Consider the following 13,954-nt stretch of genomic DNA (forward strand, 5'->3'; position numbering starts at 1 on the left):
GGAATTGTTAAACTTCACCCATTCCTTCCTCATCTGTCTATCAAAACCCTCCTGGGGACTTCCCTTCCTGACAAAAACAAAAACCTGCCTCATCCATCAAGGCCCAATTCAACTGTCATCCTTTCTTATTCTCAGGGAAGGCTTATCCTAACCTGACGTCCCTCCCTTCAGAATCGCTGGCTGCTCCCAGCACTTTGTACACCTGGGCTGTGGTAGTGGCACACTGGTACTTTCTGTCTCTCCTGCCAGACTGAGAGCTCCCTGAGAGCAGGGTTGAGCCTGACACCTGCTGAATTGCTGCGAGGACCCTTGAGCCCAGTTGGGTTGAGTTGATGTTTGGTCGATTGCACTGTCTTCCTCAGAATACAAGGGTACTTACTGTGCCAAGCTATGAGGCAGGGGGGACACCTTGGGACTTGGTGCCCAATCTGGATCGGTGTTCATTTATTCTTCATATCCTTTTGCTTCCAAAATTGACGCAAGGTGGCCCACACTCAAACTGTTAAATTAGGAACAGAAAATTTATGATTCCACATGGAAGTAGCAAGGTGCCAGCATGCTCACCTTCTTCCTTAAGTGAATGAGCTTTACTGAGGGGAACTTGCGCTGGGGTCCAGGTGGGTGGCAGCTGGTGAAGGTCTCCTGCAGGTTGTTTCTCTCCCCATGTATTCTTTCTCTCCCTTGACAAACCGTAACCATGTTTGAAAATGCCTAACATGCCATGAGGAGAATTTAAATTCACAGCAAATACCTCATCTTTGAGGAATGGGACAGGTGGTGAGGAAGGCGTGTGGGCTGCTCTGTTTCAGTAGAGATACCCTTGTTCCTGGGCTAAATTTAAAAAGCTTAGGTACTTCTTCAAGGGTCACCATACAGCACAGCTGTATTTTAACCACAGTTTAGCACAATATTCTTCTCATGCCTTTCTGGAGTGGTTTTTTAGTAGAAACCAAGGGCATACGCTTAAAATGTCAACCAGGGACGTCGTCTGAGCAGCAAAACCCATCACCAGTTCTGAATTGAGTGTGAAACTCACACATCCCTGTAGAACTCACAGAAGTACATGCTTAGATCCTCCTCATGCATACACATAAGCATCTCAACTAACAGATGTTCTTGTGCAGCTCATTCTGATTGCAGGGACACCTTACACACACATGTGCACACACACACACATGCATACATGGCACACAGCCCCTCTGGCTCCCCCACATCCCATGGGTGCACACAGCCTTCACAGAAAGAGACATGGAGAACTGTCTTTTTTCTTCACCTCACTCTGCCTCCCTTAGGACAGAACTTAAAGTGTCTATTTAATAGATTCAATTACTCCAGGCTCCTGAGACCTTCCAACTTGATTCTGATTGCTTTAAGGTGTCAGGTAATTTGGGAAAAAAGGAGGAAAGTAGCCTCAAGTCTTGAAGAGGCAGTCTTCTCAGCTCATCTCTGAAGTGGTTGGTAGCTGCTGATGGTCTGGAGGGTGGTACTGACCTCTTGCTTCTAGGCAGTGTTCTGACAGGTCCTGACAGACAGAGGCCTGGGGTAGTGATTTGCTGTGCTGCTTCGGTCTCCAGGGCAGGGACCAGCCCCTTTCTGCAGCCCTTCTTAGGAACCTTAGGAGTGAAAGCACAGGCCCAGGCCAAGGGTCCCAGCAGACAAGGAAACCGCCCTACCTTCTGCCCCCTGCACCCTACTCTGGGGTGAATTTTTTTGTCTGCTCCCTGTTCTCATTGACAGTGATAGCTCTTGGAGGTTGATAAATAATCAGAGATCACAGCCTTTGGCGAGCATTGATGCTGCACTAGACAGAGATGGATCTGACTGCCCTGTGTGCCAGAAGCCTGAAGAGGGAGGCGGCGTGCATATGTCTGTGTGTGTCTGTGTGTGTGTCTGTGTGTGTGTGTGTGTGTGTGTGCGCGCGCGCGCGTGCACTGCAAGAACTGTGATAGGCAGGAGGAAGCTAAGGACAAGGGCTGTGGGCACTGGTGTGTGGATCCTGGCTTCACCATTGACCAGGTGTGTGACTTCGGGCAAGATCTGTCTTCTCGGTGCCTATTTCTTCTGCTATAAAATGGGTATAAGAGCACCTACCACTGTGTGGTTGTGAGAATTACACAAATTCTATAGCTGGCACCTGATGCGAAGCAAACGTGCCCCCTCCCCCCCCACCCCCCCCGCCCCGGCCAAGATCCTGGTTACTGTTTTTATAGTGGGGGGACTCCTGGGGTGGGGGCTCCTGGTTGTGGACCCATGGGCTGCAGGAGGGGCCCTCCTATGTGGGAGGACAGCGGGCTGCCCTCCTATGTGGGAGGACAGCGGGCTGCCCTCCCACGCTCTCGCCATTAGCCAGGCAGTCACGGACACGCCCCTGGCCTGGCTGGGGGATGGCGCTGCTGAATCCAGGGTGCACGTGAGGACACCCACCTGCAGTGTGGAGACCCCCTCCGCGATCCCCGGGTCTCCCCCAGCTTCAGCCAGCCCTGCTGTGGATTGGCTGCCCTTCACCTCAACACGCTTTGAACTCGGTGCTCGTCACAGCCAGGACCACTTCAGTGCTCAGAGACTGTAAGGTTATCTTTGTTGAGAGGTTTTGCCTCCGTTTAAGTGTAGTCCTTAGGGCTTTGGAAGACAGAGATGCTGGGAGCTTTCTGTCTTTGGACATCTTAGCCTTCCCGAGGCTTTATTCTCTGGGAAACAGCAGCAACTACTTGCCTCTCAAGGCTGCTGCGGAGATTAAGTAATATAAAATTTAAGGGCTAAGGATGCACTGGACCATGCTCGGGACCTGAAGGTTCCCTTGGACCTCTTTCCGTCTTTGGGGGCATCATTCCTTTCCTACACAACTGGATCCCACCCCCTACTTCTCCTCTCCCTCACCCCATTTAAGCAACGGTTTCCCATCCCTTAGCTGAGATAGTTCAGGTAGGTAGGTAGGTGTTAGAATTATCCCCGTTTCACAGAAGGAGAAACTGAGGCTTGGAGGTCGGGGACCCGACCGGTGGTAGCGCCTCTATTCACCCAAAGTGGGCGCAGGCGCTCTCACTTGCGCGGAGCCAGGGGACCCGCGCTATCTGCGAGGGGGCGGGGGCGTTTGGGACGCCGGAGCCGATCTGGGGGTGGGGTCTCCGCCGGGGGCGGGGCGGAGCGAGGGAGGAGGGGGCGGGCCGCCGCTGCCACGCCAAGGCCGGGCCCCCGGCGCGGGCCTCAGCCCCTCTGGCGGCGGGGGGCGGTGCGGGCGACTTCTCCCGCCTCCACGCGCGCGCACGCCCGTGGCGGCCCCGCGCACTCAGCCGCTTCGCCCATCGCGCCGCGCAAGCAGTCTTTCTCCGAACCCGCGGCCGGGGCCCTGGCGTGCAGCGCGGGCCTCGGCGGGGCCCAGCGCCCCGGCCCGGGAGGATGCGGCCCTGGGCGGCCCGGGAGCTGAGCAGGGCCCCCGCGCCGGCCCTCAAGGGCCCCGGCCTTCCGAGCCGCAGCTGCCGCCCCGCCCCCGAGAGACATGACTTCCAAGCCGCATTCCGACTGGATTCCCTACAGGTACGCGGACGCCGGCCCTCACCTTCACTTCCCCCACGGGGCGCGGGTCTAGCCCACCACCCTTCAATACTGAAGGCTCAGGGCAGGGTCGAGGGTGCTGGGTCGGGATGCCCACCACTCCGAACTCCGGGAGCAGGGCTGGTTGCGGATGCAGGGCTGGGGCGCAGGACAGCTGTACCCTCCCCATCTGGCCCTACCCTAGGGGCGCGGGTTGGAGGCGCTGGGCCTTCCTACCACAACTTTGGGCGCCCCAGTGCCTGCTCTGCCGTCCCCACATATAGGCCGGGGTTGCTGGAAGAGGCCAGTGCTCTGGGCCTGTATGGGCCTTGTTGGGGCGGGCAGCGCCATGTGGTTGCCTGGGGAGGGAGTTAACCGTGCTGAGCCCCCTCCTAGGCCCAGCATACTGGTCACACGTCAGTATAGCCGCGTGCACACACATACATCTGCAGACATGCACCCATAGGACGTCCACTGGACCAAAGACGCTCCTGCTGGTCGGTTCACACACTCAAAAGAGCGTGAATTCCTGGAGACAGTCATTCTGAACCTAAAGCACAGGCTGCTTCTATATTCATGCACCATGTATCGCTGCGCGCGTGTACACACACACACACACTCACTGATTCTCGGGCTCACACAGGTGCACTCCTGCCTATCTGTACACACACACATCCTGTATTTGGGGGAATACCTGCCTCCCACTACCCAGACACAAGTACCACTGGTATCTATTAAAGACACAGAAATCCACTTAATCCACTAACTGGTTTAAACACTTGGATACAAACCAACTCAGTACATGAGAACTGCCTTCACATGCACAAGAGAATGAACCTAGGACCCCGGGCACACTCAGGGAAGCATGGCCTGCCTGTGTTCCCCGATGCTGTGGTCTGTCCCAGGGACAGTTGAGTGTTCACACCTGTGTGAAGGTTGGGGGGCTGGGAGGGGGGAATCTCTGGGGCTTGCCCAGGTGCAGGCCTTTCCCCATCCACTCTACTCCGTTCTCTCCATTACCACTGGAAAAGAGCTCATCGCCATGGCAGCACCAGATCCTTGGTCACCCATTGGCTCCTTGGTTGCCATGGGCTACGGGGCTATCTCCAGGCCTCCCCTGAGAGGCATGTGTGTAAAAGGGGTGCTGAACTTCTAAGGTCCACTATGTTCTTGCCAGCCTAGATGCACATGCTTGTGGCTGGCAGACACAGACTCCAGACCTGCCTGTAACACAGCCTGCTCTTAAAGAGACCTGATTCCAGTCACTGATAGAAAATAATTCTGACAGGGCTCTTCGATGCTGTCCAGACAGCATCCAAAATGGAAATCAGCTGAAACTGCCTGAGGCTTGTTAAAAGCAGATCCTGCTACAAACAAGCACCCATCACTGGCCTGAGACTTCACAGTTTTCTCTTTGAGAATTGTTGTGGTCTCTACTCTCAGGTTCTTTGGGGGCTTCAGGGCTTCCCAAGTTAGAATTTGTGGGTGTCCCTCCACCAATACACACACATCAACCCAGGATTTCCTGTGGACATATGCAGTCACACTGCAGTCTCATATAGACCAGGAGACAGTCCCATTAGGGGACTGGGGCTCTGTACTCAGAAGGGTTGTCACCCCACACAGGGCATCTTGGCTGGGGGTACAAGTATTTTCTGGAGCATCCTGGCCTTCTTGACACCTGTGTGCTGAGGGCTTTCTAGAAGACACTGCAACTCACAGAGTATCATTTACCTCTTCTAACCACCCAGCAGAGATGCCTGGGCAGTACCTGTGAGATAGAGGCCGTGAGTGCTGTGAAAGTACCTGCCCAGGTGCTGATGGCAGGGTGTTGGCCACAGACTGATTTACGAGGAAGGGAGAAAAGGGGAAGCGCATGGAGCTGGAATGTGATGGCGTGTTTAAGATCCGCAGGCTGGGGACCAGGCCAGATCATGGTTCAAGGAAGCCTCTCCCAGGAGCCAGGAACCACAGCAGCTTGTGAAGGGAGCGCTCAGGTCTTAGAGAAAGTCGGCCTCATGCTGGGGAGGCTTAAGCCTGCCTCTGGGGGAGAGGGCACTAGGGAGATGGGGCTGTCTCCCAGAGATGCTTAGTCTTCCCACGAGTCCCAGGCACTGGCATCCTGCAGAGAGGGATTTGGCACTTGCACCAGCCCAGGCCCAACCACCCCATCCCCTCATTCCTTTCCTGAGCCCACACACTCCATCTGGAGCACAGAATCCTGCCACCCTGAAGCCCAGACCCGAGGAACATCTTGGCCCCCTTGTGGCCCTGCCGTGTTCACTATCCCATCGCTCTGCCACCCTGCTTTCTTGTTCTGTGGCAGGGAGGGTAGGTGTCTAGCTGGGGGTGGGCTGGAGTTGGAAGTTGTCGGTCTCTCCCGCCTTGCTGGGGTCTTTATGAGCCTTTGTGAGCCTAGGAAAGCACTGGACTTGGGTGTAGACTTCCAGAATGAGGTGATATGGCTCAGAGGAGCAGATGCAAATTGCCTTTTGCACTAACGGGGCTGCTGATCGCAGTCACAGCCACATGCCTGCCTGATCACAGAGGAAACTGGGGCAGAAGATGGTGAGGTGAGGCACTTTGGAGATGAGGAGGAGGGGCGAGTGTGCACGTGCTTTGGTGTGAGGTTTCCCTTGTGTCACAGCATGTCGGAACTGGAAGGTATCATCTGGCTTGGGGACCAGAGGTGGGTCAATATCTTGTTAGCTCTCCTGGTGGGAGTTCTGCTGCCTCAGTGGTGGTTTGCACCTGCATCGGCTGGACCTGGCTCGTTTTCTTTGAAGCTGTGACAGCTGGTGATAATCTTCTTAAGGGTAATTGTGACTCAATTTGTAATGATCATGGATTAACCTCACATTCTGACTTAGGAGGGAGTCATTTAGTTTATAAAGTGTAACAACTGTTATAACTTTTTGGGTTTTTTTCCCCCATATTATTACTACGGCTGATTTCTATCTGCCATTCTTCCTTCACTTGTGTTCTTGAGTGTTTACTGTCCCTGGTTCATGATTTCACATTTTATGGGCTGAAGGAGGAGCAGTGAGTCAGGAAAGCCTGCTGCCCGCAGGTGTATTGGAGGAAGGGAGTGATGACCAGCCCTGTCCTCTGTGCTCTGTCTGCGCCGTCCTGTGGCCGCTGCCTGGCGTCTTTTTCACCGGCCGGAACTCCTGGAGAAAGGGGAATGCACCTGAAGAGCAACCATGTGCCTGGCATGACCCTGCATGGCCATGGTGCCCACCGCTTTGAATCAAAGTGGCATTCCCAAGTAGACTGTAGGCCTTCCTGGCTTTCCTGGCCCCGCACCTGGCTTCTCAGCACCCAAGGGCTGCAGTACTCCCCTCGCCATGGGGCTTCCCGAGTGCCACTGGCTAAGCACAGTTCTAGGTCAGAGAAGGAGAGTTTCACTCAAGAAGGGCCCTCACAGACTGCCCAGTCTTCCGTGTGAACGCTCCCCTCAGCACGCCTGCCAGCAGCCTCACTTCTGATGGACGAGACCGTTAGAAAACTCTCCCTTAGGCTGAGCCTACTCCTGTCTCTGGTTTCCCCTCCTCTTGTTCTGTGTGTTAGTCACTCAGTCATGTCCAACTCTTTGTGACCCCGTGAGCTGTAGCCCCTCGGGCTCCTCTTGTCCACGCAGGCAAGAATACTGGCATGGTTAGCCATTCCCTTCTCCAGGGGATCTTCCTGACCCAGGGATCGAAGCCAGGTCTCCTGCATTGTATTACTCTCTGAGCCACCAAGGAAGCCCTTCCCCTCCTTTTGGCCCTCATTAAGATCCTCCTGCTACTGCACTTCTCACTGCTTCCTGGGGAGAGGAATGACTGCTCATTAGGTGAGACTCCTGATTCGCTCAGTTCTGCTTCAGGTGCCCAGACTCTGGCCTGCTGCTTTGCCTCTGGCCGCAGGAGGGAAGAGCAGACCCTCTGCCCGTCGTTCCACAGGCAGTTTCTCTCCTCTCCCACCCCGAGCGTCTTTGGGAAGTCTTCTTGCTGCTGCCCGGGGTGGAGGGAGCAGGAGCACAAAGTTGACAAATGATCCAGGGAGCAGGGAGCCTGTGGATGCGCTCAGATTGGTCTCTGCCCTCCTCCACCTCCTGGAGCCGCAGGCAGGGTCCTGGCTGTGGCCTGTCCAGATGTCCAGCATCGAGCAGAGTGAGGCTGTTATTTCCTCACAGTGGACCTCTGCCCTCCAGCCCTTACCACCCCCAGGGGATGGCTTTGATACTGACCGCTCCCCTCAAGGCCTCTGTGAGCAAAACTGCAGAGTCTTTCATCAGGCTGATGTCAAGCCCTGTCTTCTGCATTCTGCCTGCGTGGGAAGACGGGGCGTTTGGGGACCCACCTGTAAGACTGGACCACTTCCTGTTAGGCTTCTAGGACCTTCTGAATGCACGCTCTCTTAGTGAACAGTTAGTATCTCTTCTACTTTGTTTCACCTGTAAGTCTGCTCAGAGGCCTGCCTTGCGTCAGCTCATCGAAAAACCTGCTAACCAAGAGAAGCATGATGCTATTAATAGAAGCTTCCTTTGATGATGACATGACCGATTGTTGCCAAAACCTTTATCCATCTGACTGACCTAGCACACCACTTACGTGGCTTCGTCCTACCCACACGGTGGTGTCACTGGTCCCTGCAGCTACATGCGGAGGCCTGGCTGTACTGTCCTCCCGTCTTGTCTGATAGGCCCGAGGACATGTGCCCTGACTTACCAGCATACTTGGCCTTGCTCCTAATGGTCACATCCTGTCTAGATATTCAGTTGACCCCTTCCACAGTCTTGCCTGGGGCCACCCTGTTCTGCACACTATATTTTCCCGCATCTGAACAGAAGACTGTGCTTGCATGCTTCCAGCCTTAGAGCAACTTCTCAGTTTCTTTTTTGTTCTTTAGAGATCACAAGCTCTGACTCCTGGTCTCTACTTGCATGGCGGAGCATTATAATCACATGTGTCGTTGGCTTTGAAAAAGAAAAGTGTGAGGTGGGGGATTGATTCTGGGACAACCACCCCAGCAGGTCTGAACTATCAAGTCAGGGCTGAGTGCCCCCAGCAGTTGGGACTCACCTGGTAAGTTTGGGAGCCAGTGGCTGGCATGGAGAAGCCTCATCCTGGGAGGCTGAGCTCTTGTGAGCAGTGTGGTCCTCTGCCTTCTGGGGTTGCCTCTGTTCCCACCTCCACCGTGTTGCCCACAATGTCCCAAGCAGCCACTGGGCAACAGAAGCCACAGGTCTGGACGTGCTGGGGAGTGGGGAGGTTCCAGCATTGGGCACAGAGTTCACAGCCAAGCAGGTGGTCTTTCCTCCCCGGACAACACACTTGCCTGACTGCCAGAGTCCACAGGCCCCGCTGTGACTGAGCGGGAGGAAAGGGAGCAGGGGGCAGGGAGTGGGCACGGAGACTGAGTCTGCTCCGAGGCTGACCTGGCCTCTCGGCTCTGTGGATTAGCTGGAGAATGGAGGTGGGGTCTAATGAGAGGGGGGGACCTGGGTTCCTAGCGACGTTGGCCAAGTGTGGCTTTTCCAGCCCCTAGAAGAAGTATCCCCGACCCTTGCTGTCATGCACAGTTCGCTTTCAGGTATCTGTCCGGCAGCTTTGAAGAAGCCGGGGGATGTGGAGGGGCTGTCTTCTGGGAGGTGAGGGGGTCACTTGATTGGCCTTGGGCAGAGCAGATGGATGGATGCACACTGCAGACCAGGTTTCTCTGGCCTTCACGAGCCAGTGGCCAGTGCTTCCCCCGGCCTCGCTGGTGACCATCGTGAAGGAGCTGCCGGGGTCAGCTGGAAGACCCGTCCATCAGTGCCCTGTCTCCTGTCCGAGTCTCCTGGCGGGGCTGCAGCTGGCAGCCTGGGCTTGGCAGTGATTCCATAATTGGAGCCCGAGTCATTAAAAGGCCATTACTGTCTCCTTTCATGGTTAGCGTTTAGTGCTGTCTAGAACAGAGGCAGGAGGAGGCAGGCCGGGGAGCGAGGAAGGAAGATGCCTGGGAGAGGTTCTGTTGGGAGGCAGGGCTGTCTGGGGGAGGTGCGGCGGGAAGGACTGGCTGGGCTGCTGTCGGGGTGAGAGAGGAGCTCTGGTTCTGCCCTCCCTGGAGACGGCCAGCATTGCTGTCATTGTTCAGCTGTGTGCAGGGGGTTCTTTGTTATTCACCAGCAACAGATGCTGTGCGCTCCGGATACATTGTTGTCAGGCAGAACCACCACCCGCTGCCAGCTGGCTGGTTCCAGGTGATTGTGGTCCACCCTTTGCCTTTGTGGCTCTCAGGGAAGCACCCTGCTGCCCCGCAGGGGCGGCTCTCAGAGCCTCCTCGTTTAGCTGGATTTATTGTCGGCCCTCCTGGGTAGGTCTTGCTCAGCCAGGCATGTTCTTGCTCACCAGACACATGTTGCTTCTCCCCAGTTGCCGCCCCCTGCCCTGCATCCCCCACTCCCCTGCATCCTTCACTCACACAGCGCTCCTGGTGGGGAGGTGGAGGGGGGTGGCTCTCCAGGCACTTCTGGGGTATCTGAGTTTCTGGAATCTCTTCAGAAGCCTCACCCTTGCGTTCATCCATCTTTCTCTGAAGGCCGGTGATTAAGTCCTTTCTACCTGTAATCATACTTGGTGCAGCTCTTTGTCATTCTCCCCCTTTGGGGGGTGGAGGTGGGGACAGAGGAAGAGGAAGTGATGGAACAGAGTAGAAAGTCCATGGCAGTGGAACAGATGTCCTCCCCACGTGGATGAGGTTGTTAGGGCGGGGGAACACTGAGCAAGGAGGCCACGGTGGCAGGAACCACTTTTTGTCAGTTGAGCAACCACTGTTGCCCGCAGTTCGGAGGTGGCATTGCTGATGTGAGCTTACCTCTCAGCGGGATGTTGCCCTTTCACGTTAGGTGTCAGCTCCTTGCATGGTATCAGCACCATGGAAATAGTCAACTGTGTCCTGCTCAGCCAAGCCCAGGGCCAGGGATGACCTAGATGACTGGCTCGCATCATCCCAGTGAGCCAGGAAACAGCCTCTCCTGCTGGCAGGAAGGGGAGGCAGCACGGCCTTGCAGAGGTGGCCAACATGCCTGAGATGCAGGCTGCCCCACTCGTGCCAAGGCACAGCTGGCGTTCAGGCCCCGTTGCCCCTCTCGGCCAGGCTGGGCTCTGTGGACCACGAGGACAGTGGTGTTGGCACCCTGACCCTTTGAGGCTGTGTGGCCCTTGTGCTCTCGTCAGGCCATTGGCTGGAGGCAGAGAGACAGGAGGAGAGTTATAGCCTCTGGACCTGGCCGGACTCCCAGGCATCCTGCTCACCTCCTGCCCCGCCTGTCCCGTGTGCGGCCTCCTGTGACAGGACCCTTGCTGTCCCAGCCCCTGGGATTTTTCAGAGCTGTTCCCTGTCCTCTGGGCTTAGCATTGCCCTTGGGGAGGCCCATGTGCAGCCGCGTGCTCTTAGGCAGGTGGGCTCTTTTAGGTGGACTGAGGCCTTACTAGAAGCATGTCTGAGTAGTGTGTTCTCCTGTGCTCTGGCCACTGAGGGTTTGGTGAATGAGGCTGTTCTGTGCAGGGCCCCAGGTCACAACCAGGCTCTTCTTGTGTGTAGAATAGCCCATGGGCGTCGGGCAAGTCCTTCCCAGATGTCAAATAGGTAGGACAGCTGCTAGTTCAAAATAGGCAGTCTTCACAGGTCATGGCCAGGGAGGTGGTGAAGCCAGAGGGCTGGGTGATGGGCCGTCGGCAATCCGTGGACTCCCCGCCACCCGCTGGCCAGGCCCCTGCAGCACAAGCAGTGTGCTGAGCTGAAAGGACATTTCAGGTCAATGATTGTTCCAGCTGGGAAGGGCTGCTGCTGTCAGGAGGAGGTGGATCGCCTCACCTTGCCTTCAGGGTGATGTGACCTCCTTATATGTGACTGTGTTCAGCTACATTCAGGACACCCACCTCTGACATGGTGTCTGCATGCATGCATATCCAGATATGTGCTTACACATGTGGACATGCTTCCACACATTGGGACATCTTCCAGTGTGCACACACACATGAGATCCTCCTACCGCCTCACACACAAACCCAGCACACTTGGACATAGCTGTGCAGGCACCCACACAAGGTCTGGTTCAGGGGCAGGCCCTGGAATAAGGGGGCCAGGGCATCCTGGGGGTTCCCAGAGCTCATATCCTCAGGCTCCAGCCCCACACCATGCAGCTGGCCTGACCTTGGCTTTATAGGCTTGGGTCTAGGTCTCATACTTGTGTCTTAGACTAGAAAGAAAGCTTAAGTGGTTGGCGCTCCCTCTTCATGCCCTGCCTTACTTGAAGGCAGGGCCAGTCTATGTGAGACGAGGCTGCCGGTTCCACGACCTTATTAGTAGGATAAGGATTTGAGGCCCTGCAGCTGCTTGCACCATGTAGGTGGCCAGGGAAGGACCCGGCGGCTGGTTGCTGGGCTGTGCCTCGATGTGCTGTGTCCACCCTGCAGACATCTGCACCCAGCCCTCACTGTGCCCCGAGGGACTGGTTGGTGTTTCCGTTTCACTCTCCAAAATGAGGGGTCCTCTTTACATGGGGTGGGGGGGGTGGGCAGTGTCAGCATCTTCACTTTACCACCTGGAGAGCCAGGAGTTGGCCTTGAATGGATGGCGAGAGTCTGCCCCAGAAGACCCAGCTCCCACCAGATGGATGGAAAGATGGAGGGGTGGAGCCGGAGGGGCAGGCCCTTGGGTCTGAAGCCCCGCCTTGGGCCCGGCTTCTGACTGATACCCCTGGATCTCAGTCAGGCCGGGCCCTAATGGGCCCAAGGGGAGAGCTTCCTCCTCAGTTTACTGGGGCGGGGTAGGCTGGGAAGTCCTTGGGCAGCGGGGATCCCAACAGGAGGTAAGTCCCTGAAGTGGCAGAAAGACGGCTCGTGTCTTTATGTCTCTAGGCGGTTCCCAGAATATAGCTTGACCCTTCTTCCCCGTCCCATGCCCAGCAGCCATGACAGGAGGGGCTTAAAGAACCCAGACGTGCCGGGAGAGGGCTCGGGGTGGTCCTCGTGGGCCGGCCCTGAGTGCCCCTCTCTCCCCCTGCAGTGTCTTAGATGATGAGGGCAGCAACCTGCGGCAGCAGAAGCTTGACCGGCAGGTGAGTGAGGCTGGAGCCAGGTGGGGGGGGCGGTCAGCACGCGCCATCCAGGTCGGAGTCTGGACGGGGTCTCCAAGGGCAGGGGGTGGGGGAGCCGTCCTCCTTCCTGGGTGATCTTGTGTGGTGGAGAGAGGGGGCCCTCCCAGGAGAGAAGTGGTGAGCTCTCTCCTTCACCAGCTTGTTATTAGCACCACCCTGGCATCTAGGGCTCCTGCTGGGAGGCAGCTCAGGTCATTGTGCTGTGACCCTGCCGGGCAGCTACCTGGACTGACCCTTGCCGGCTTCCCTTGGACCCCAAGCCCTGGGGCACAAGGACACGAGGTCAGAGTGGGCTATGGACCCCACTGTGACCTCTGGAACCACACGGAGCCAGAAGGCCCCCCCTCCAAGTCCCCATCTAGGCGTCTTCCCTTGGGGAGGCAGTCAGCCCGCTCAGGGCCCACCAACCCGTGTGTGTGTCCGCTGCCTCTGTAGCGGGCCCTGCTGGAGCAGAAGCAGAAAAAGAAGCGCCAGGAGCCTCTGATGGTGCAGGCCAATGCCGACGGGCGGCCCCGGAGCCGGCGGGCCCGGCAGTCGGAGGAGCAGGCCCCCCTGGTGGAGTCCTACCTCAGCGGCAGCACCGGCTACCAAGGTACACCCCACCCTGGGGCTGCTCACGGGGGCCCTCAGGGACTTCCTGCTGACCTGGACAGGCCAGTGCCCATCCTGTTGGGGGTGCCCAGGTGGGCAGAGGGGTGGGGCAGGCGGAGGGAGGCTGGGATCTGGAGCCTGGGGCTCCCACGCCAGGTGTGGGGCCAGAAGGTAAAGCTTTGTGGGCCTGGGACTTCAAAAGCCCGGGTTTCTGATCTGAAACATTTCCCTGAAAGCAGGAGGCAGCTCCCAGGAGCAGAACAGTCTGCTCCCCGCCAGCTTTTGTCTCTCGAGAGGACTCTATCTCACATGCTGCCCACCCATTCCTCTTGTCACAGATAGACAGACACCTGTCGCCTCCCCTCCCTGGGTTCCCCAAACCCTCAATGTGCCCTACTTCTGGCCCGTGGGTCTCTGCACGGAGCCGTGGTGACCAGCAGCCTCCAGCTCCTAGCTGTGTACACACTGGTTCTCAGCGGAGTCCCCTGGGAAGGGAATTCTCTGGGGCTCATCCTGGGGGCGGGGACACGTCGATTTCACCCCAGTGCTCAGGACCCGCCTTCCTGCTGAGGACCCCAGGCTGGGCAGAGGCTGGGCCTCTCTGAGCCTGAAAGGAAGACTGAAACTCAGTCCCCACTGCCCCCTGTTGGTGGCCAGTGATCACGGCAGCTCCTCCATCGAAAAGTGACTTTAAGAAGGTTGCAG

General features: G+C 57.0%; 1 protein-coding gene across 1 annotated transcript in view; it reads left to right on the plus strand.

Annotated features, from left to right (window-relative positions):
• Positions 1-13,954, plus strand: part of TUB (TUB bipartite transcription factor) — a 64,375-nt gene that overhangs the window by 35,721 nt on the left and 14,700 nt on the right. Inside the window, 2 exon segments of the mRNA XM_070473352.1 lie at positions 12,568-12,619; positions 13,094-13,250. Coding sequence (XP_070329453.1) covers positions 12,568-12,619; positions 13,094-13,250 — 209 coding nt within the window.

Source organism: Odocoileus virginianus, chromosome 10 (assembly GCF_023699985.2).
Source record: "Odocoileus virginianus isolate 20LAN1187 ecotype Illinois chromosome 10, Ovbor_1.2, whole genome shotgun sequence".
NCBI lineage: Eukaryota > Metazoa > Chordata > Mammalia > Artiodactyla > Cervidae > Odocoileus > Odocoileus virginianus.